This window comes from Manis javanica, chromosome 3 (genome assembly GCF_040802235.1).
Source record: "Manis javanica isolate MJ-LG chromosome 3, MJ_LKY, whole genome shotgun sequence".
Classification (NCBI taxonomy): domain Eukaryota; kingdom Metazoa; phylum Chordata; class Mammalia; order Pholidota; family Manidae; genus Manis; species Manis javanica.
In genome coordinates, this window is record NC_133158.1 from 120,871,014 (window position 1) to 120,892,143 (window position 21,130).

At 37.2% G+C, this 21,130-nt stretch overlaps 1 protein-coding gene across 3 annotated transcripts; it reads left to right on the forward strand.

Annotated features, from left to right (window-relative positions):
• Positions 1-572: 572 nt before the first annotated feature.
• On the forward strand, positions 573-21,003 carry TRA2B (transformer 2 beta homolog). 3 transcript variants are annotated; one of them, XM_037024124.2, is made up of 9 exons: positions 573-777; positions 12,377-12,510; positions 13,578-13,740; positions 14,982-15,170; positions 16,903-17,018; positions 18,044-18,127; positions 19,230-19,289; positions 19,965-20,065; positions 20,589-21,003. In XM_037024124.2, exons 1-9 carry the CDS (start codon positions 742-744, stop codon positions 20,597-20,599), a joined length of 894 nt encoding a protein of 297 aa, XP_036880019.1. In that variant the 5' UTR covers positions 573-741; the 3' UTR covers positions 20,600-21,003. The 3 variants fall into 3 exon arrangements, with proteins under 3 accessions (XP_036880019.1, XP_017504283.1, XP_017504282.1); XM_017648794.3 differs by having other exon boundaries at positions 574-777; positions 19,995-20,065; XM_017648793.3 differs by having other exon boundaries at positions 575-777; positions 19,992-20,065.
• The last annotated feature ends 127 nt before the right edge of the window (positions 21,004-21,130 follow it).

The following is a 21,130-nucleotide window of genomic DNA, read 5'->3' on the forward strand; positions in this document are numbered from 1 at the left end:
TGTATGTATAAAGGTTCTACCTTATTAGACCAATAACTTCTTCCAAATAGAGACTGTGTCTGATTCCAGTGCATTAAGATCTGGTAAAGTGCTTTGGCATTTAATAGGTGTTCCAATGAAGGTTATTCAGTTACTTAAGATGTACAACCGAGGCCAAATAAAAGCAAAACACAGAACTCAGTATACGGATCTCCGCCCTCTGCAACCAGAGGCAGGCACAAAAACAGAAATAAAGCGGAGGAAAGGAATCTGGAAAGGTGAAAACGGAGCGTATCGCCAACTTCTTTCCTCCGCCTCAACGGTTTCCCTTTGAAGTTTTAGAAGGAATTCAGACGTGGCTGATGACATCACTATGCCCCCCAGCTACCACTACAGAGGACCCTCTACTCGCACACTTTCCCGCCTCACGGAGACTGAGAGATAGGGGGTGGGAGGGTTGCGCAGGGGCGGGCTTACGTCACGTCCGGTAGGGGACGCGCCGGCGCTGGAAAGGGAAAGCCGGGTGCGAGGGGGCGGAGCCAAGAAAGCGCGCGTTCTGGGAGGGGGAGGAGCCGGGTTAAGGAGCGCCGCGTCACGTCCGGAAGACTTAGAGCCCGTGCGGAGGCGGTGCGGAGCGCTCGGGTTCTCGCGGCTTGGGAACGAGTGAGTCCTGTGAGGCCGCGGCGGAGCTTCTCTATAGAAGGCGCAGGAAGTTGGCAGCTTCGATTGAAGCACATCGGGAGACGACAGCTGTTAGGAGTCATGAGCGACAGCGGCGAGCAGAACTACGGCGAGCGGGTATGTAGAGGTGGCTCAGGGGGCGGTTGTGTGATTCCAGCTTCTTGCATCTTTTTCCAGGCCTATCGGCCTTGACCGGGAAACGGGCGATTTGGGCTCTGGAGTCCGAGGCCGGGAGGAGGGGAGTCGGGTTTAAAGTCCAATGGGTAATGTGTTTAGTCGCGTGGGAGTCCACCGGCGGGTTTCTGTGGCCCCGTACTCTAGATGGCGGTTTTTTCCGTTATGAGGGGTAGGTGGGGGGGCGGGAGATAAAAAATGGCCGCTGCGTCCCCTCGGTGTTGGGGGAGGGGAGCAGTATCATATTTCGCTGTTGCTCGCCTGCGAAGCCTCACCGCAGCCATCTTGGGCTGGCGGGCTCGGCGAGCTGCCAAAGGCACAAAATGGCGGAGGAGCCGCGCGTCCGGGCGCGCCTCATCGGCCGCGTGGGGGGTGAAAAGAGAGGGGCGAGGTTCTCTGGGGTCTTTAGCCCTAGTTTTAGGTCACGAGAGGATCGTCTTATGGGCCCCAAAAAAGATGGAATCTGAAGAGTTATTGGGGCTTCTTTTAGGATATGAAGAAAACCTGAGGTAGACTAAGTTCTGGTTCCGTTAGTTTGAGGGGATAGCGCACGGGCTTTGTTTTAGTGGAGTGGTTTTCCTTGATATCTAAAGGGCTTTAAAACCGCAAATGGTTACCAGTATCCAAATAGACTAGGAGGTTGCTGAGATTTTGTTCTTAGGGAGTAGATTTTTCCACGTGCTTGTGTAGGAGAAATTGCGGGCAGCAGTTGATGGCGCCGTTCTTTGTTTTGAGGTATTCTAATACTGTGAACCACTGCTTGTATTAGTACACCTTTTTTAAGTCTCCACCTTCTAAATGTGGAGTTCAGTGGCGGTTGATGAAATGGCAAGAATAAGACAGTTCCCAGGCTGAAAAAACGTAATGTGAAGCTTGGGTTTGGGTGAGGGGATGTGGGTAGTAATGGAGATGCAAAAATACAAGGCTTGCCAGAATCGTTCATATTTGGGGGTTGAGGAGAGTTTATTGGAAGTATAGTAAAAGTACCTTAAAGCTTGATTTTTTTTTTCTTAATATAATCGGTTGTTTTTGCAGTTTCCCTGTTAGATTTTCCTTTTCCGGTAGAGCCACCTTTCAATCTCAGTAGGAATTGCCAGATAAGTCTATTCAAATGTCTGAGTAAATCCATATAAAATAGATTTTGGGTAGTTTTGTTAGAACGGCGTTTTTAGAAAGAGATTTTCTGTCTCAGTTCCTGGAGCCCTAGTGATCTTAACTGTGTAACTTAAGTCAAATTGATTTGATTTGAACTAACTAGATCTGGCCTTTATTCAGATGAATATTGGTGTTTTTCCCTAGGATGGATGTTTTAGTGTAACCAGTAAGATTATTATTTAAGCTCTTTAGGGTCGAAAGTTTGGATTGAGCTCACAAGTAGTTAAAGCTGTGACTTCTGGATTCTGTCAGTGGAATATACTGATGGAACTAATTGTCACTGGACTGGAAAGCAATTTTTAAGCTCTCAGTTATTAAAACAAAAATTGGGTACTTTTGCACTGTTGAGAGAATACAAAATGACTGGTTTCTAACTAGCAGAGCTCTTGGTTGAATATATCCAGTATTGTGCTTGGGAAGATGAGAAATTGCCCAAAGAAGAATAAATCGGTGTATTTTGTGTAAGGGAAGAAACAATTGTTGGAAGCAGGTCCTAGATTGAGACCACTCGGGACATTGTCATCCCGTTAATTAGAAATTTCTGAATTGATATTTTTTTCTACGAGAATACACGTCCTAGCGTTTTTCACAATTCTGTTAACATAGAATAGGAATTAACTAAGTAGGAGAGAAAGTTCTAAAGTAAAGCTGTGCGTTATAAATCGACGGATTTTTCTTACGTAAGGGTCTGGACATCCTGGGAGAAATTTCTGACCTTTGAAGTTGTGGGATACTTGCACCTAGTTTTGATTGTCATTTGTTTTGTATGTTGATTGCTTTCCGGTTGGTGTATTGGAACCTGAAGTGGTTAGAATAGACATAAAAACAGACAAGTATTTGGACTCCTAAAGAATGCTTGGCAAAACCATAAACCTCAGTGGAACAGATTTAAATATAATGTTAAAAAGACTAGGTTGAAACAGGTCTGATTGGCTATAAATTCTTTTGCAAGTGGTGAAAAAGTTGTATTCAGGGTAATAATCTTGGACATACCTGGGATGAATAGCTTCTCTGGAGCCTGAAAAATACACTTTAATTCCACTATAGGCCCTCAGACATTTCAAGCTGTTCATGTAAATCGCTAAGTCTATAGTCTGTTGATGTAATCGCTTGTATTACAAATCTCTTAATTCTGATGGCATCTTCCCCACTCCTTTACCTGACTCTAACCAGACACTCCCATACCCACCCCACCTTCCACAGCCGTAGATCCCAATTTAACTTTAGAAGTTAATTCCTTTCCTAAACAGATTGGTTGTGTGTGTGCAATAAATTATCCTCAGCTGTGTCACTCATACAGTATTTACTTATTGTGTGAATATATTGACACTTAGAACTGTGGTTCATTGTGTCCTCTTAGCTCCTAAATGTGTGGCCAAGGTGCATTCTTGAATTTTTGTGGTTCTTAGCACATTTTTAGTTATGGCAGAGTATACCTTTTTACCTTTATCTGTAGAGTTTTTTGTGTTCAAGTTGATAGATTTAAATTAAAATCAGTCACTAATTAGACCTTTCAGATCTGGCCAAACCCGTGCAAAATAAAATATTTTTCATCTCCAAATTCAAGTCTCTTTAAGTATTTTCCAAAAGTTGCTTGCAAACATTATTTGCAAAGCAGTTGGCTAGCCCCTTTGCAAAAAGAAGTCCTTAGCAGTTAAATCCCAATTTGGAAGTCTTAAGAACATGATACAAAGAGTTGGTAGCAAATATAGAGATGCCTGGTAATAAATCTTTAACGTAATAATGGCCTCCATATTTAGGGTTTGTAAGGTTTGTGTGTTTGGTTTTGGCAGTGATGTAATTCTACCCTCCTAATGATTTTAATTCCTTTAGTTTCTACAAATTAGTCTACCTAGAGAATCCCAAAACTAAGGTAACACTATTGTGGGTAGCAAATGGTACTGATTTCTGTCCTGCTGTGCAGATTACAGTAGCAAGCAATTTAAGAAAATACTTTGGCAGGATATTGGCTATTGAAGTAAAATGTTGCGATACAAACACAATCTTTTACTCTCTGTCGGGGTGAATAGCATCTGGATAACATCCCATCAAACTGCCTTTCAGATTCTGCAGTTTTTCTCTTCTGCTTAGTCTTGGGTTGTCTTTTTGTATTCTTTGTTTTGGGCCCCACCTCTGAATTCTAATTTCCAAAACTGAACCATCTCAAAATCAATTTCTTTTAAAGAATTTTAGACATCACACCAAATACCTTTAATAAATGATTGAATTAATGTCTAATGGGAGGAAATAGTTGGCAGTGTTTTGTTTAACGGTGAGTCTGGTTAGGTCAAGTCTCTTGAAGAAACCAAGTTGAAGAATTTTTCTTGGTTTTAACTAAGGATGCTAATATTGTGGATAATGTCTGGAACTAGAAGGTGGCATTTTCAAACTGAAATTACAAGTGATTACAAGGTAAGTACTTCCGGTTTTGTCAAAAGATTAAAGAGGAATTCAGATGGTGAGAGAGGTGTTAAAAATGGAATCCGCTTTGTGTACAGCATTTTCCCCCTTTGTCTCCAAAAAAATCCAATACTTATGTGATAAATATTAACACTTTTATTGTTGAATTCACATTTTGCCCAAGGGGATGGAAAGAGCTGCAAATAGGTCTTTCTTTGGAGGAATGCCATTATGTTAATGTTGACCAGGTTTTGCACGTAATTATACTATTTTCTTAGAAGATACAGTGGTGAGATTGTTTGGGAATTTTAAGTGTTTTACCCAGTTTAGTTTTTGGGGGGTGTGAGTCGCATAGAATTAGGTATTTTCATCACTTAGTCTTGTTTTTAAAGATGCAAGCCAAAAAAAAAAATTCTTCACTATAGCAAGTTAAAGTCTTCAGTTTCCCAAAAATCTTTGCTCTGAATTGCTTTTGGGTGTTATTTTCAGACTGCTAACTTTTATCAATATAGATTGTCAAGTAATGACAGCATGGGTGAGGCCCCTTTTTTGCATTGATTTTTGTGCTTAAACAAGTCTTCCGAAAAAGTCAAAAAGCATGTGTAATCTTGGTAGAAAGTACTGAATGCTTATGACGGTAAATTTAGAGTCTGTACTGTTTTGGAAGAGATCTCTTAAAAGTGTAGGGTTACAGCGGATTCAGGCATGTCAGATGATAGGGGTTTTTTGAGAATTGACAGTTTTTGAGGATTTTCTATCTACCCAAAGTTCTAGTAGAGTTTAGCTGCAGGGAAAATAAAGTAATCCTTACATGGATGTGAGCATTGACCTTTATAACAAGATCAGTGAGTTTTCTTTGCCTGTCTCCCGATTTTTAAAATACCTTGTCAATCAACCTAAAAAGTTTGCATATTTTTAACATTATGTGAACTCCATTTGTAATCCCTAGAATCATTTTAAATAAAATCCATGTTGAGGATGGGACAAGTCTGTGCTAAATTTCTACGTAGGCGCTCAACCAAATGTGTGTAGTAACATTAGCACAATAGTTGGTCTTCTGGTTATATAAAGCAGCCTCTCTTGAGTTTAGTAGCTGAATTGAACTATGCCTGATATTTACATTATCTAGCAGGGTGTTTTGTTGAATGTAGAAGAAGAAAAAAGGCTGGGAATGGGTAATGAAATAACAGCAGGAAGGTGTCCATATAGAAAAGTATTGGTATCTAGAGCTTTGGCCTCCGTTCCAGTTATCTTATGCATCTAAGCCCTGCATCTGTACATAATCTTTAGGAGGCCTTAAAAGGAAACCTGCTTGGGCATTCTGATTCCACGATTACATTTGTGCTGCCAGCAAACATCTCCCATTACATTTTAGTGATGGACATAAAAAGAAAACCAATTACTGTGATTCCCTTAAATAAAAAGCTATTTAAAATTTTTCTTAGATTAAATAAATCAGTTTGAAAAACTAGACTGAAAATTATACTTATGTTCTTAGAAAAGACAGGACATCGTAATACTTCCCATGATCCCCATAGCCATGGTTGCCTTTATGCCTAATAAGTATAAAGGCTTTTTTTTTTTTTTTTTTTTAAGAAAGCTTAAAACCCATGTCCCACCCCTAACCCTCCCCTTAAGAAAATAAAACTAGGAGAGGAAACTATTGACAATGAAATTAAAGATGATAATGTGAAATGCAGGAAAGCTAGGATGTTTTAGGAGGGCAATATTTATTTTGCTAAGTGTTCAACAGACACTATTATACTTTATTGATCTGTTAAGTGATATAGAGTCTTTTTAATAATTTCAGGAAGTGAGCTATAATTTCCTCCAAATATTGCCACCTTAATTTAAAAGTAGGATTTCTTCCTTTCCACAGATTTTAATACTTTCGTTCATTGAAGGGGGATATTTTCAAAAAAATTATTTGAAAACATCACTGTTGGATTCAAGTTTGTTCTGCTTTCCTTCATAGCTACTTGCATGAGTTGGTTGATTTGATTTTGTCTTAACGATTTTAGTTCTAAATTTGGTAGTTGGACCATGTTATAAAATCTGACAAGAGCAGCCTTCTAAGGGTGGGTTGAACACTATAGTCCAAATTTTGATTCCCTGACATTGTTTTTCTACAGAGCTCTTTATATATGCAGTACAAAAATGTGTGGCATCAAATTTTCTTGACCTTGTCTAGACAGTCACAATTTGTAAATCTCCTCAACCCTGAGCCTTGTCATCATTGTACAAATGAATTATCCGTGCTTTCCCTTCTTGGACTTTTTGACTAGAGATGTGCTTTTGACACAGCATATTTTCCATTGATGAATACAATAAGAAGTGTGAAATGTAATTAGAGTTAAAATGTTAGATGAACAGTAAATGTTCAGTCACGCACTTCACATGCAATTTAAGCATAATTTGGAGTAGACAAATCAGATTGATTATTTTAGATATCTTAGAACCAACAGGCAACTAGTTTCAGTTTTTTGAGCTGCATATTTTAGTTTTTTGTTTTGGTTTTTGTTTTTTTTAATCCAAAACAAGAAAGGGTTTTTTTTTTCTAGTTTCAGTTTTGGCACTGGATTTTATCCTGGAGTTTTAAACTATTCTTCATCCTGTTCTTTTTCTATTAAGGTTAATGTTGAAGAAGGAAAATGCGGAAGTCGTCATTTGACAAGTTTTATAAATGAGTATTTGAAGCTCAGGAATAAGTGAAGCTGAAATTTGAAAAAATAAAAGAATGCATGCTAATTATCAGACCAGAAGTCCCACTTGTAGAATATTGAGCAATTTGTGAGAAGTGGGGAAGATGAAAGAAGTCAGAATTTGAAACGGAAGAATGAAGAAAAGAAATAAAAATGAAGTTAAGATAAGAAGTAATCTGGAATCAGAAAGCACTACGCTAAGTAATTACTAGTCTGTTTATGTGTCCCTGTATATTTTGCTAAACATGCATGCATTATTTGTTTAATAGAAGAAAATATATACAGGGCAAAGAAGTGCCTTCCAGGGGAAACGTTTAAATTAGGTAATTCTAATTTTAACTTCTTAGTCAAATGATTGAAATGCAATTTTAAAAAAAACTTTCTAGTTAAGTAATGAGGCAGGAATTAGCTCTTCAGCATGGGTGGTAACAGTTGGCTTCATGTTGTCCCGTCTAGATTTTCCATTTAACACTTGCTGGTCCTGGGGTGTGAATGAGTACCTCCAGAGTTGGAACTGTGCTCTGTGCCACCTCCCTGGACTCCTACAGTGCACTGACCCTTATCCTTCAGTACTGAGCAATGTGCAGTAGAATGTTTTCTAAGTTTGTCAAAGTTTTCCTAAAGAATGTCACCAAGATGGTTATAGAACCAAACCCCTCAAAATCCAAGCAAATCATTGGATTGAATCTTTTCCTGGAGGATAGTTCCTTTTGGTATTTATGAAAATATTAATTTTTTTCCAGGTGGCAGTACTGGAAAGCTATGACCACTTAGGCCTTATCTTTAAGATGCATGTGTACTAAATCACAAGGATGATTCTTAATTCTTTTCTGTTTAATGCCTACTCTAGCTGAATGGCTATGGTAACCACTTAAAGTGTGTAGTGGCTTTCCTTAGAATCAGGTGGGTCACACAGTGAATAAAATACCTAACTCCAAGTGGCAGTAGTAGTAGGTGCTTTTTTCCCTTTTCCTGTATTCTGCTATTAACACTTAGTTGTTACAATGTGTGAGGTGTAGATAATAAAGCAGCTTTATTCTCATTCCCACTCCCACCACTTCTGGGAAAATAAACCCAGAGGTTCTGTCATTTCCCCTTCTGTGTGTGTGTTTTGTTTGAGCTAAATAAGAGGAGTCAGGTGATTTATAATGTACTTACCTTCGGTTGGATGGGACAAGTACACATGTTAAATAAACACCCAGTAGGAGCCAACCAACAGCTGTTTTGTACCCACTAGGGAAACCCTGGGGTATCACTTCTTCCTGAAATTAAGACAACCTGAAAAAAATTTTCTCTGAGAGTCATCAGATCTTTATAGATCCTAGAAAAGATGGCTTAGATGACTTTTCTGGAAGGATCCATTTTCTGGGGGCTTTATGAGCCTCTTGTGAATGTGAAATTTGTGCTTTTTATACTTCCGTATCTTGCAAGCAGAAAAATACTACCATTTATAGACAATAGTTCCCATCATTTGTGTTGCCCCAATTGCTGCTTTGCAAAATTTCTTGCCACATACAAATTACTACTACTAAATAATGTTGGGTTTGTATTCTGAATTACTTACAAATTTAGATAGAGCGCTGAGGTAAAAGTGATGTGAGTGGATATTCTATTTCTGTTCAAAGCTCATGGGTTCTGTTATCAGGAGTCCTGAGAAGTCCTTGGGGTCCAAAAGAGAAAAGGCCTATTAATTCTCTGAGGGTAAGAAAGCAGTTTGAAATTTGATTATATGACCCAAGCTGGATAGATGTAAGGCAAAAAAAAAAAAACATTGGTTCTAGTGGACCCTCTCATCCATGTTTTCCTTTGGCCAGAGTATCTCTGAGTCACTGTCTACCCTGTCCATTGGGGAGGTAAGGGGCTTCTTGCCTTGGGGAAGGCAGTAAGAAACATGTCTCAGGAGGGCTGATTACTACCAGGGACAGTTGGAGCAGAGATGCCAACAGAAACAAGATTCTAGGAAGGTGTCCTTTGCCAAGAAAAATCAGATAGGAATCATAAAATTTATGAAATTGAGTAAATTTTCAAGACTTAACTAGCACCATAAATAAACATGTGCTGTGCTTTTAAGAAACATAGAAACCCAACTCCAGACCTACTAAAATGAATAGTTTAGGGACTTGTATTTTTAAATGTTACATAGATTTTCTGCATATTTCTGTTTAAGAACCATGGTTCATAATCAAATCTGCATCCAGTTTTTAAAACAATACAAGAGAAACTAGCAGTTGAATGGCTATTCCTACTTCTATCATCTCTTCCAGTTTTTCTAAGATACTGTCATTCTCAGGGAGATTCAGATTAAGGCATTTTATTGGAAGACTGAATTTGTTTTTTTCTGATATGTGTGCTTTATAAGTTGGTGTATTAGTATGACCAAGACCCAGTCTGTAAGAACTTGACTCCTTGGGAATTTTTCAGGGGGTTTTGGCATTTCATTATCTTATTCATACAAACTTTAAGTTCCTGGTCTTTTTCCTTGAGATACTGATGTCTGGAGAGTACTTCTTGGTAGGTTTTTAAAGTGTTGACTCTTAAAGTTTTGTAAGCCATAAGAGTAGACTTTGAATTTCCCTTGTGTGCAGGGGCTTTCCCAGCTGGTTTTGCAGATATGTCTGGATTAAGGTTTAAAGTTAACTTTGCTTTTAGATTTAGCTCACCATTTAAAAATGTCTCATTTTTACAGACAGGCAAAGCTTCCTTGCTTTTATTTCCAAACCAGCTAATGGCCAACATAACTATAGTGGGATTTAGCTTCTTTAAGAATATCCTTGATAAGGAAGGTATGCGGAGGCATTGTTTAGGTGTTAGCCTATCCAAGTGTCAGGATAGAAGGAAGAATTACACATTCTGGTGTTTCCCCTATTTTCTGATTTAAATGATTGCTCAGGATATATATCTGCATGTGGCCAGTTAGAGGCTGCGTGAAAAATCTTAAAGATAATTTGGCAGATACTGTATCTTTGATCTTTGACCTACTAGAATTTCATGAGGAAACCTCATTAAGGCCTATGTCCTAGGCTAAAAATGCCATCTCTTCCCTCTTACTGGACAGACTGGTAAAGCATCTCAGCTTGAAATACAGCTTTTCTGTTTAATGAAGCAAGATGCTTAAAGGGAGATCTTGACTTTCTGCTCTCTCTGCCTATATACTCAGACCCCAGCTGATTTTTGTTAACTGTAACTTTATTGGTACTTTTCGATTCTTGTGTGTGAGGCAGCCATGTTACTGCTTTGCCTTCCATGGCAATCCTTCGATTTCTATTAAAAGTCAGTATCATTTCCATAAAAATCTTTCTAGCTTTGGAATAAACAAAAGAATTTAGTGACTTTTGTGTCCCTTCTTCTATCTCCTCATCTAGATTAGCTTTTGCCTGTGGCATGGCAAAGATGGCAGAAACTACACCCCCTGTATTTTAAAAAAAACTTCTCTTTGTCCAAGGAGAAAAGGGAGGCTAATTGTGCTTTTTTTAATGTCTCAGTGTTCAGAATGTTTGCAAAAGAAAGCCAAGGGACTTAATTGGGGTCCCCAAAGCTGCAGTATTTTTTTTTGCCATTGGTGTATAAAGGTAGCTGTTTTCACTAATAAGAGTACCATTTTTTTCTTTGACTCTTTACAATAACTTGTAGAGTGAAGGAGAGGAGGCTGTCAAATTTCGTATCACTTTACACTATATTTAATACGACTTTGAAATCCTATTGAAAAGTTTGTAGAGTTGTAGAGTTGTTCTGGGCCTAGAGACCAGAACTAATTTTACCAGCTAAGTTCCTCTTTCTTCAGTGTTCTAAACTTCAGGCTTTAATTTGTCTCTTGTGTTGCATATAAATTTTTTCCCTGAGCATCATAGGAAGGATTTTCCAAATTTTCTCCATTCTGCTGTAAATCCCTAGAACATAGTCTAAAATGTTGAGGGCTGTAACTTAAAATAATCCTGTGTCTTCTGTCCTTTCAAGAATGGTCAGAATACTCTGGAGGTTACCTCACAGGGTGGTTTCTTGATAACTTTATCCAGTAGCTTTAGTGTTCTTACCCATACAGGGAGTTAAAAATGTTGGTTCCTTTTGAGTCTGGCTTTTTCTGCTCTCCCTTTGGTGGAAAGACTCACTACACTTTGCTTTTTAATTTGTCTAGATAACCTGAAATAGGAGTTAACTGTGCTTGGTGATGCCTTAGTTAGCTATCAAACTGAGTGGGTTCTTGCCTCATCCACTGTTTCTGTTGTGCTTTGGCAGAACGTTTTCCTGGTTCCATTACTTAATATATATGTATGCCTATCTGCTGGTTACTTGGTCCTATCTGCACCTTTGGTTCATTGATGATGACCTAGGGAATCTTTATTCATGCCTTTGCTAGTTTCTTTAGAGATCCTCCCTTTTTAGGTGCCACTTTTATCTACCAGCTACTTTTAATTGGGAAAGCGCTGTGTAGTATATACCTAGAGTTTGGTTTTTACGTACAGTTCTTAAGCTCACTCCCTTCCTCAGCCTAGATTAGGAACCCCTAATTTAAAATATTCAGATTTTAATATATTTTCTGTGTAACTTTCCTAGCTACTTACTCCCAGTTTCCCATCAGTTTGCCCTGGCTTCTCTCCATTTATGTGAGGAAACTGTAGATCTCTGATACCCTTTCTATTCTTAAACTCTGCACAGTCACTGCCTTGCTGCTGTAGCTCCATCTGGTTGCTTTGTTTGGGAATCTTTGGGTTACATGGAACCAGGGTGTAATGTTCTTCAGGCTGGTCTTTGCTTTCCATTAGCTTTCTGCCTTTGTCCAGGACTTAGAACAACAGATTGTCTCTGTCTATTTTCCCACTCAACAATAAATATAACTTGAAAAGTTGAGGTCTTATAAAAAAAGCTTTTCAAAAGTTTTATGAATTTTGTAGGGTTTTGTTTTATTGATGGCAACTTGATTGAAATAGGTAAAAGATGTAGGTGTCATAGTTAATGAGGTTCTTTTTCACCCTAGTCATTATGGAGTAACATTCCCAAAACACAATCCTTGAACAGTTCCCTCTCCTGCTTGGCTTTGGCACCCCTTCCTGAAGAGAGTGGGGTCAGTTAACTCCTATTGTCCCTGCTCCAAAAAAGGTGGAAGAATTGACTTATGTCAATTGGAGCAGTGTAACTATTATACCAGGTATATTCAGTTCCTGCCCTTACCTATGTTTTCTTATCTTGGAAGGGGATTGCTTTCCCTCACCATTTATCTCACAGCAGCTTATTTGTTTTTAAAGTTGCCCAAAAAGTACACAAATTAAACTTTTGACATCTACGTGTAGGAATCCCGTTCTGCTTCCAGAAGTGGAAGTGCTCATGGATCTGGGAAATCTGCAAGGCATACCCCTGCAAGGTCTCGCTCCAAGGAAGATTCCAGGCGTTCCAGATCAAAGTCCAGGTCCAGATCTGAATCTAGGTAAGAAAGACTATCTTGGGATTTTCTTCTGTTACTCTTAGCTTTGAAATTGGTGTGTGCTTTTGTAAACTAGGAAGACAGAGAGGGTTAGATCATTTGTTGGCTTATTTAATATTGGTACTAGAAATGAACTTAGTCCTAAGTTCTGGGAGACAGAAGACTACGTGGTTAAGAGCCTGGGCTTTCGTTTAGGGTTCAAATCTTACCTCTATTTTTTCTGACTTGGGCAGATTACTTAACCTTTTTCAACTTCAGCTTTCTTACCTATAAAAGGCGAGTTATTAATAGTAGCAGTTCTTCAGAATTGTTGTGAGGAATTCACTATGAGTTTAAGTAAACTGCTTATTAGTATGGCAAACAGACTGCAGAACATTGGCTTTCAGTAAATGCAATTATTAAATAGGTGTAGTCAAGAATTACGTATCTGTGTATTAAAAAATACCTAAACACAGTGCACTTTTTTTATGTTGGTCAAGGTTAGGCTATATGTCCCGATTTGCCCAGGACAGCCCCAGTTTATGCCTATTATAAGGCATAATTAACGTCACCTGCATGTACCCCTTTTCTCTCTTATGTGTCGTACCTGGTTTAGATGACAATTCATATGATCACTCTAGTCAAGAGTAGCTGGTTGATTTTTATTTATTTATTTATTTATTTATTTATTTATTTTAAACACTGCTGGAGAAAACTGTGATGATGATTGTATCTTAAGTGAATGATGGCCATAATGGGAAAAACAGAAAAAGAGAAGGTGGTATTTTGAGGGGGAAAGGTGGGCATAAATCAAGCTAGTATGAAATGCATGTTTTATAATTTTCAAAGTATATTGAATATGTTAATCTATTTTTCTTAATTGGGGAGAGAGCTAGTTAGTAGTTTTGGAACTCTTCTAGCAGACTTGAAAAACTACTGATACAAAAGAAAACTGGTACCGTGTTAGTATATTATGTCTGGATTGTGTTCCATCTTTTGGGGTTTAACTCTAGAATAGAGTGTTAAAAGAATTGAAAGCCATATCTTATTGTCAGCTACTTAGTCATAATCTTGAATCCTTTCTCTTTCAGGTCTAGATCCCGAAGAAGTTCCCGGAGGCATTACACAAGATCAAGATCTCGCTCCCGCTCCCATAGACGATCCCGTAGCAGGTCTTACAGTCGAGATTATCGAAGACGGCATAGCCACAGTCATTCTCCCATGTCTACTCGCAGGCGTCATGTCGGGAATCGGGTAAGATGGGGAACAAAACTCTTTGAGACAATGAACTGTTGAAAGCCACTTTATAATACAGTCCCTCTTTCTCATTTTTTGTTTTGTTTTTAGTTAGAACTGATTTTGTTGGTGGGGCATTAGCAGTGAATTACATGAGTTAACTAGGGGCATTTTGGTGTTTTGGAGTCTTTTTAAGGTATCTCCCATGTAATGGTATACCTTTGGGCCATCACATTTAAGTAAAATACTGTCACATTGTATAGCTGAGTCCATCAAAGTAAAAAAAATCTCCATCTGTAAGCCCCTGTTAAAATATTAGTTCATTAGATCATGTAACAGGTCGACACGTCCTTGCTAATGTTACTCGAGTTTTCTGGGTTTGTTTTAATAACTCTTTATAGAGAATGTACTCCTGGCTTTCCCATTTAATTTTAAGCAGATTTTTTTCAGGTATTAAGGCTTTTATTATGTCCTCTGAGGTTCCAAATGCCATTTCAGTGTGGATATAGTGTGATTTCATTGTATTACCCAAGGTGGTCTTGTAGAGTGTGTATGCCTTTGTTTTTGAGAGTGGAATGGAATTTGTAGTGTATGTGTGAAACAAATGAAATCTTCAGGTAAATTCATTATGGCAACTGGAATGTCAATAGCATGTGGTTCATTATTTTTCTGTGCTCTTTTATGATTGCAAACTTGTATAACATCTTTAGCTTCAATCATCTGTGTATATAAACACCATACATTTTGTTTCTATAAAAACAGTGGGACATGCCCTTCTTTCTGTATACCTTTGTGGTAATTCAGAGTATCCCATCATATGTGTAGTATCTTAATATTTAAATCATTTGCCTTTTTTTCCTCCAGTTTTTTAAAACAAATGCTACTTGGCTTATCCTTGCATATGCATATTGTGAATGTGCAGATATTTCTTAGAATAAATTCCTAGAAGGTGAATTTCTCAGGCAAATTGTCCTTTGTTCTCCCCCAGAAAAATGCCCATTTGCTTTTAATTGGTATGAGGCCCTATTTTCCCCCATTTAATTCAAGTTGAAATCATTCCCTCTGCAGTCTTTTCTGCCTGTTCTTAAACATGCTTGCAGTGTTTGCTATAACATAAGTAACTTAAAAATAGTGCTGAGTATAATTGCTTGTTACCTACTTTAACTGTTGGTGATACTTCTGGCTAGTTTGTATATAGTTTCTTTAAACTTCAATTTATGACAACTCTTAAAGTACAAAATCCATTTTTCTGTTTTTAGGCAAATCCTGATCCCAACTGTTGTCTTGGGGTGTTTGGATTGAGTTTATACACTACAGAAAGAGATCTGAGAGAGGTATTCTCTAAATATGGCCCTATTGCTGATGTGTCTATTGTATATGACCAGCAGTCTAGACGTTCCAGAGGATTTGCCTTTGTATATTTTGAAAACGTAGATGATGCCAAGGAAGTAAGTAAAAGTCTACCTGTACCTTTGGAAAATACCAGTTTATTGTTAAGTACTAAGGACCAAGTATTTGGATAAGGACAGTTTTTGCTTTCTTGTAAATAGGTTGGTTGTATGACTGTAGCTTAAGTTAAAGAATTGCATTCTTTTGAGAACAGAACTAAATCGCCATCTATTACTTCTTGTCTGCCTGTTGCAGATCTTATACCTAGATACAGATACATAAAACATAATGTTAATGATGCCATTTAGAATATTTTTAATTAGGGTTCACATTGAGCTATTTTCTAGAATGGAGAAGAACATTACAAAGTGATGACTCAGAGAATGGAACTGGTTTTGAGTGTATGTTGATGAAAAGTGATTTTCACATTTAGATGTTAATTTGACTTGAGGCAGAATATAGGATAGGAAGCAGGAAATTTTAATATGTAGACCAAAACTTTCATGTGTGAATCTGGGCTACCTTTAGGAAAGTCAGCTAAAGCATCCCCAGTGTAGGGACAGAGGAAAGAAGAGGAAAAGCTTGGGAAACATTGAGGTCAATGTTGAGATTAGTAATTGAGCTCTAGATTAAAACATATGCTTTATGAAGATTATACTAATTTTTATAAAACAATAAATTTGAAGCAGAGTAACCAGATTACTAAAGGAAGAATTATACACTGATTGCAAGTAATTGTAATAGATGACCTAATGGAATTGAAGAGATTTGAAAGGGATGCTTTAAGATGTCAGTCATCTTCATTTTAGTAGTAGTAATTGATGGCAAAAGGTATAAAACAAGATTTGCTCAAGGTTACTAACAGTATAGGCCTCCTAGTTTCCCTAATTTTGCTTGGTTTTGCTTTGCTATAGGATCGCAGTTAGCTTTCTGAAAAATAGCATAATTTATATAGTGCCTGAAGCTGTCTTCTGAGGTTTAAACTTTCAAGTTAGAAAATAGCATACTGGAATTAGAAGCTTAAGTTCTATTGAGACAGAGGAATGTTTCTGTAATTTTTGAACAAACTGCTTAGTTTTTGGAGTGGACTGGGTGTTTTGCTTCATATATATATATATATATACTGTTAGTGTATATTCTAGATGAAGGAACTACGTGTAATTAATAAGCATTTCTCATCCCAGCCTTTTGCTTCCATAACAGGATCAGTAAAATACTCTGCGAAAGATTAGATAGTGACTGTTCAGGGCTTTGCAAGCTTTGCATCCCAGTCACAACTTAGCGACTCTGCCGTGATTCAAAAGTCGTACGCAGTATAGCAGTATATAGATTAATTAACAGGTTGGGCTGTGTTTGAATAAAACATTTATGCGACTGAAATTAGAATTTTGTGTGACTTTCATGTATTATGAAATACTATTTTGATTTCCCTTCATCTCCCCCAGCCATTTAAATTCTTCATTCAGTGGCCATAGTTTGGCAACTGTGCACTGCTCTAAAGCTATATAAGCATTATCAGATTTGTAGTTAGGTACATTAATTACTTCCAAGTATTTCATAGGGTTAGATTGGTCATTGTGGCTTTTTGGATAAACTTGAGTTTTTATGGCTAGCTTATTTACAATGAGTATATTTTAAGGGGGGAAGAACCTATTAAGTTGTAGGCCATAATGTTCTAGCTAACATTTAAAAGAATTTTATGTGCCTGAAACATCCAGTCCAACCTAAATGGCTAGTGGATAGTTTGTGGCTCTCTCCAGGATGTATATAATGACTTACATGTCTTCTAAGGCAAAAGAGCGTGCCAATGGAATGGAGCTTGATGGACGAAGGATTAGAGTTGATTTCTCTATTACAAAAAGACCACATACCCCAACACCAGGGATTTACATGGGGAGACCTACCTAGTAAGTTCATTTTCAAGGTAAAAATTTGATAGATGGTTCAGTTTGTCCACTTCCTTCAATAATTACGTGTGCTGGGGAAAAGTCGTTCTGTTCTTTTTTTTAACAGGCTGAACTATATTCATTAGAACATATCAGTCACTCTATTTGTGCACAAATTCTGATTGATGCCATTACACAGAATGGATCCCACTTATAAAGAAATGTCATGTATTTGGCTTTACTAAGTAATTGTTCCTGATCAGACCATATTCCCCACATTGGAAACTTAACCATTCTAGGTGAAGTCAAGTTCATCCAACTCCTCAAGTACATTTTTTAGTTTTCGTTTCCTTGAGCAGAGTGGAACACAGACCAGTTTTTGTAGTGAACTCTGACAGGATACTTCTTCCCTTTGTCATTATTCTCACCAGTGTGTATATTAATGGCAGAAAACTATAGATTTTTTTAATATAAATATAATGCACTTACATAAGGTAGAGAATTGTGCCATGATTACCTTGTTCTCTGTAATAAGCTGAACATTTTCTCACTCCAGAAACAGCATTTTACAAATACGAGTTTTTTTTTCCGTGGTAAAATTTGTGAATAAGTCAGAAAACTGATTTTAGTTGAAAACAAGTTAGCAGAATCTGTGTGGCCTCTTAACCAAAAGATTTTTTAAATATTCTTAATGTACATTGTTAAAATAGGAAAGAGAAAGGGCAGTGCTTATCCAGTATCACTGAGAATTTGTATGAGAATAATACTCATTTTTCTAGTTAATACATCTATCGGAAAAGGCCTGCCTCGGAACTAAAGTTGTTAGTAGACCTTTGTTTTTGCCCACAAGAATAATAAAGAGGTTGCACTTAAAGCAGTTGCTCAGTAGCTGTGTGGGTGGCGTTGCCCCCAAGACTCAAATGAGCCACACTGCAAGGTGTGCTGCTACTAATAAATAATCTGTGAAGTTTTTAACCCCAAAAGCCATGTTTAGGAAGGTAAGACCACTTGATATTTTATTTTAAAAGACACATTATTATTCACAGTGGCAGCTCACGCCGTCGAGATTACTATGACAGAGGATATGATCGAGGCTATGATGATCGGGACTATTACAGCAGATCATACAGGTAAGTTAACAGTGTAATGAGGTTTAAATTGCCAAAACAGTTGAAGGAAGCGTCATCTCTTCTGAATCAGTTGCAACATAATTTAAAGCAGCACTGCTATACCTAAGTTAGCCTTTAATAAAATCACTGCCTTTTATGCAATCCAGAGCTAGAGTTTAAACTAGATTTTGAGGTTATGTGTCTTTCTGGTTTAATTCTTAAACGTCAAGTTGTATAGCAACCAAGATCCCAGGATTCAAACATGACAGTGGAAACAATTAGAGACCATACTTGAGTTTTTTCCCTTGTTTGTATTTGTTTCACTTTTAAGGTAAGTTTCATAAGCTGTATTTGGAAAGTCATTGCTTTACAAAGCAATTCTTTGGTGTATCTAATGTACCAGGCACTGGAAGAGAGAGAAAACTTGAGTTTTGGAGGAGCCCAAAGAATGAATTATTTAGGGACAATAATATAATAATGGTTAAGATACATTTTTAGGGGGTTGGCAGAAAAATGGCCAACATACTTTGAAAGGTAAAAATTTCAGTAAAATTCTCTTTCAATAGCAGCAACCAATTTAGACCTTCCTTTTTCGATAGCTAGCAACATACGTCTTATTTTGGTGTGGTGTCAAGGTATATGGATGTCCCTTTTTTTCTCTCTCTCACATTATTGACTTTGTTTTTAAAAGTTGACAATTGTTGGTAGATCATTGCCTATAGAAGTGAGTCCATAAGGGGTGCCCCTGACATTACTTCCTGTCCAGAACTTTATCCCCAACCAAAAAAAACAACTTTCTTTTTTTAAAGCATTTTGGATTGATTTGTGGAGGCTAAGAAAAGTAATGTTTTAGGTTTGGGTTTTTGTAATAACACTTGAGCTAAGTTCAGTTAGAAATGTTCTTTGTTCTAATGATACTCATTTTAGCCTCTTTGTTCTAATGATACTCATTTTAGCCACCAGAGAGAGCTCTACACCGGTTTGTAAGAAAGATTATAAAAGTAGCTCTTCATCATTTAACAAAACTAACTTTCACTTAAGCTTTGTGGGATTTTTATTTACTACCTGAACTGTATATTCTTGCAGCTTTAAAAAGTTACATACTGCTTTTCTGTCTTCACAGAGGAGGAGGTGGAGGAGGAGGAGGATGGAGAGCTGCTCAAGACAGGGATCAAATTTACAGGTATGCCAGCAGAGGATTTAAAATATGTACAATAGAATGGCTCACATAAAGACACTTGATTACTAGTATTTCAGTAGTTAAATTCTAAGTGTCACACAAAATTGTTGCATGACATTTGTAAAAAATATTTTTGACAAATCAGATTTACCAATGTGTACATGTTTTTGTGTGTTTATAGAAGTTAATTAGGCTTATACTAGGTAAATTACACAGTGGTATCATTTTGTACCTTAATGAGATGATGCTATAAATTAAGGTCATTGAGATGAACCCATAATTTTAGCCTATTTATTCCTGACAGCTATCTTCTTATGTTATATAAGTATCTTAGAATGAGCAACTGAATATGTGAAGCACTAGTGATACTGTATGTTCATGAGGGTGTTGTTGGAACTAGTGATAACTTCTTTTCCCTTAACATACTTTAACTACATTTAAAATGGGTTAGCAGTGGATCCTACATAGCAAGGATTATTTGACTAATTATAGTTTGAGTGATTATTTGGTACCCAGGCAGATAATGTGCTTCATTCTCAGGACTGAGATAAACCTTGAAACCCCATGGCTTATGTAAAATTTGTTAAAGGTCAGTGAGGGTCTGTTAGTTTTGGAAACTGATAAAAGGGATTGTGTGTATAATCTTTATGTGTCATTTAGTCTCATTGTGATCTACAGAGTCTTAGACTTGCCATTTGTTTACAGAAGGCGGTCACCTTCTCCTTACTATAGTCGTGGAGGATACAGATCACGTTCCAGATCTCGTTCATACTCACCTCGTAAGTTCTTACTGTGATAGTTTTGTTTATATGTCGTAATAGTGTATAGCTTGCTCTAACTTGCCAAACCATTGCAGATGGGTTCATGCAAGTAGTTCATCCATATTTATTGCCCTACCTCCCCCTCTCCCCCCTATTTTTGTGTGTTGGGTTCAAGAAAGTATATGAAAACCCTTTATTTTTCTTGCTAACTAAAACAGTAAACGTATAGTATATCCTTTCACTATTTGTAGCTTTTCTTTTTAGGAGTCCATGGAATTTTTGTATAGTTTGGAAACATCTGAGTGACTTAAAACCTTGGGTCTTAGATTAAATTATACTTCCAGTTATTTCTCTTGCTTTAACATTAGTTCTCTCATTGCTTATGTAACCCTTGTGTGAAGGTGTTCCTCTATTTTCACAGGAGAGAATCTGGAACATAAATTTCTTTATGGAAGAGTTGTCTAAAATTCTCAAAATCAAAGTATACTGGAGAATCAGTTCTCTCAGTATTGAAACATATTATTTCTTTCTTTTCCCCCAGGTCGCTATTAAAGCATGAAGATGAAGACTTTCTGAAACCTGCCCTAGAGTTGGGATATTGTTTGTGGACAATATTTTTTATTGTCTCCTGTTTAAAAAGTGAACAGTGCCTAGTGAAGTTAGGTGACTTTTACACCTTTTATGATGACTACTTTTGGTGGAGTTGAAATGCTGTTTTCATTCTGCATTTGTGTAGTTCGGTGCTTTGTTCAAAGTTAAGTGTTTTCAGAAAAGTATGTTTTGCATGTATTTTTTTACAGTCTAAATTTTGACTGCTGAGAAGTTTCTATTGTACAAAACTTCATTTAAAAGGTTTTTCTACTGAATTCAGGGTATTCTGAAGATCGAAGCCTGTGTGTAAAAAAAAATATTACCAAATGGTAAAAAGCAACAATAAAGTTCGGTTTTTACTTTTCTTTCTAACATATCAGTGCTTAGCAGAACTGTTAAGATTAGGTTGTCAGTAGTAAATTTCAAGACAAAGGTCCGTTTTCTCCATCCATGAAACATACATACTTAATATACCTGCAAATAAATGTTAAA

What these genes read in the sequence shown, in the direction of transcription:
- TRA2B (XM_037024124.2), top strand. Translation starts at nt 742, where the DNA reads ATGAGCGACAGCGGCGAGCAGAACTACGGCGAGCGG. An exon ending in GGCGTCATGTCGGGAATCGG is followed by an intron (nt 13,741 to 14,981) that starts GTAAGATGGGGA and finishes TTCTGTTTTTAG; the next exon opens with GCAAATCCTGATCCCAACTG. An exon ending in TACATGGGGAGACCTACCTA is followed by an intron (nt 17,019 to 18,043) that starts GTAAGTTCATTT and finishes TATTATTCACAG; the next exon opens with TGGCAGCTCACGCCGTCGAG.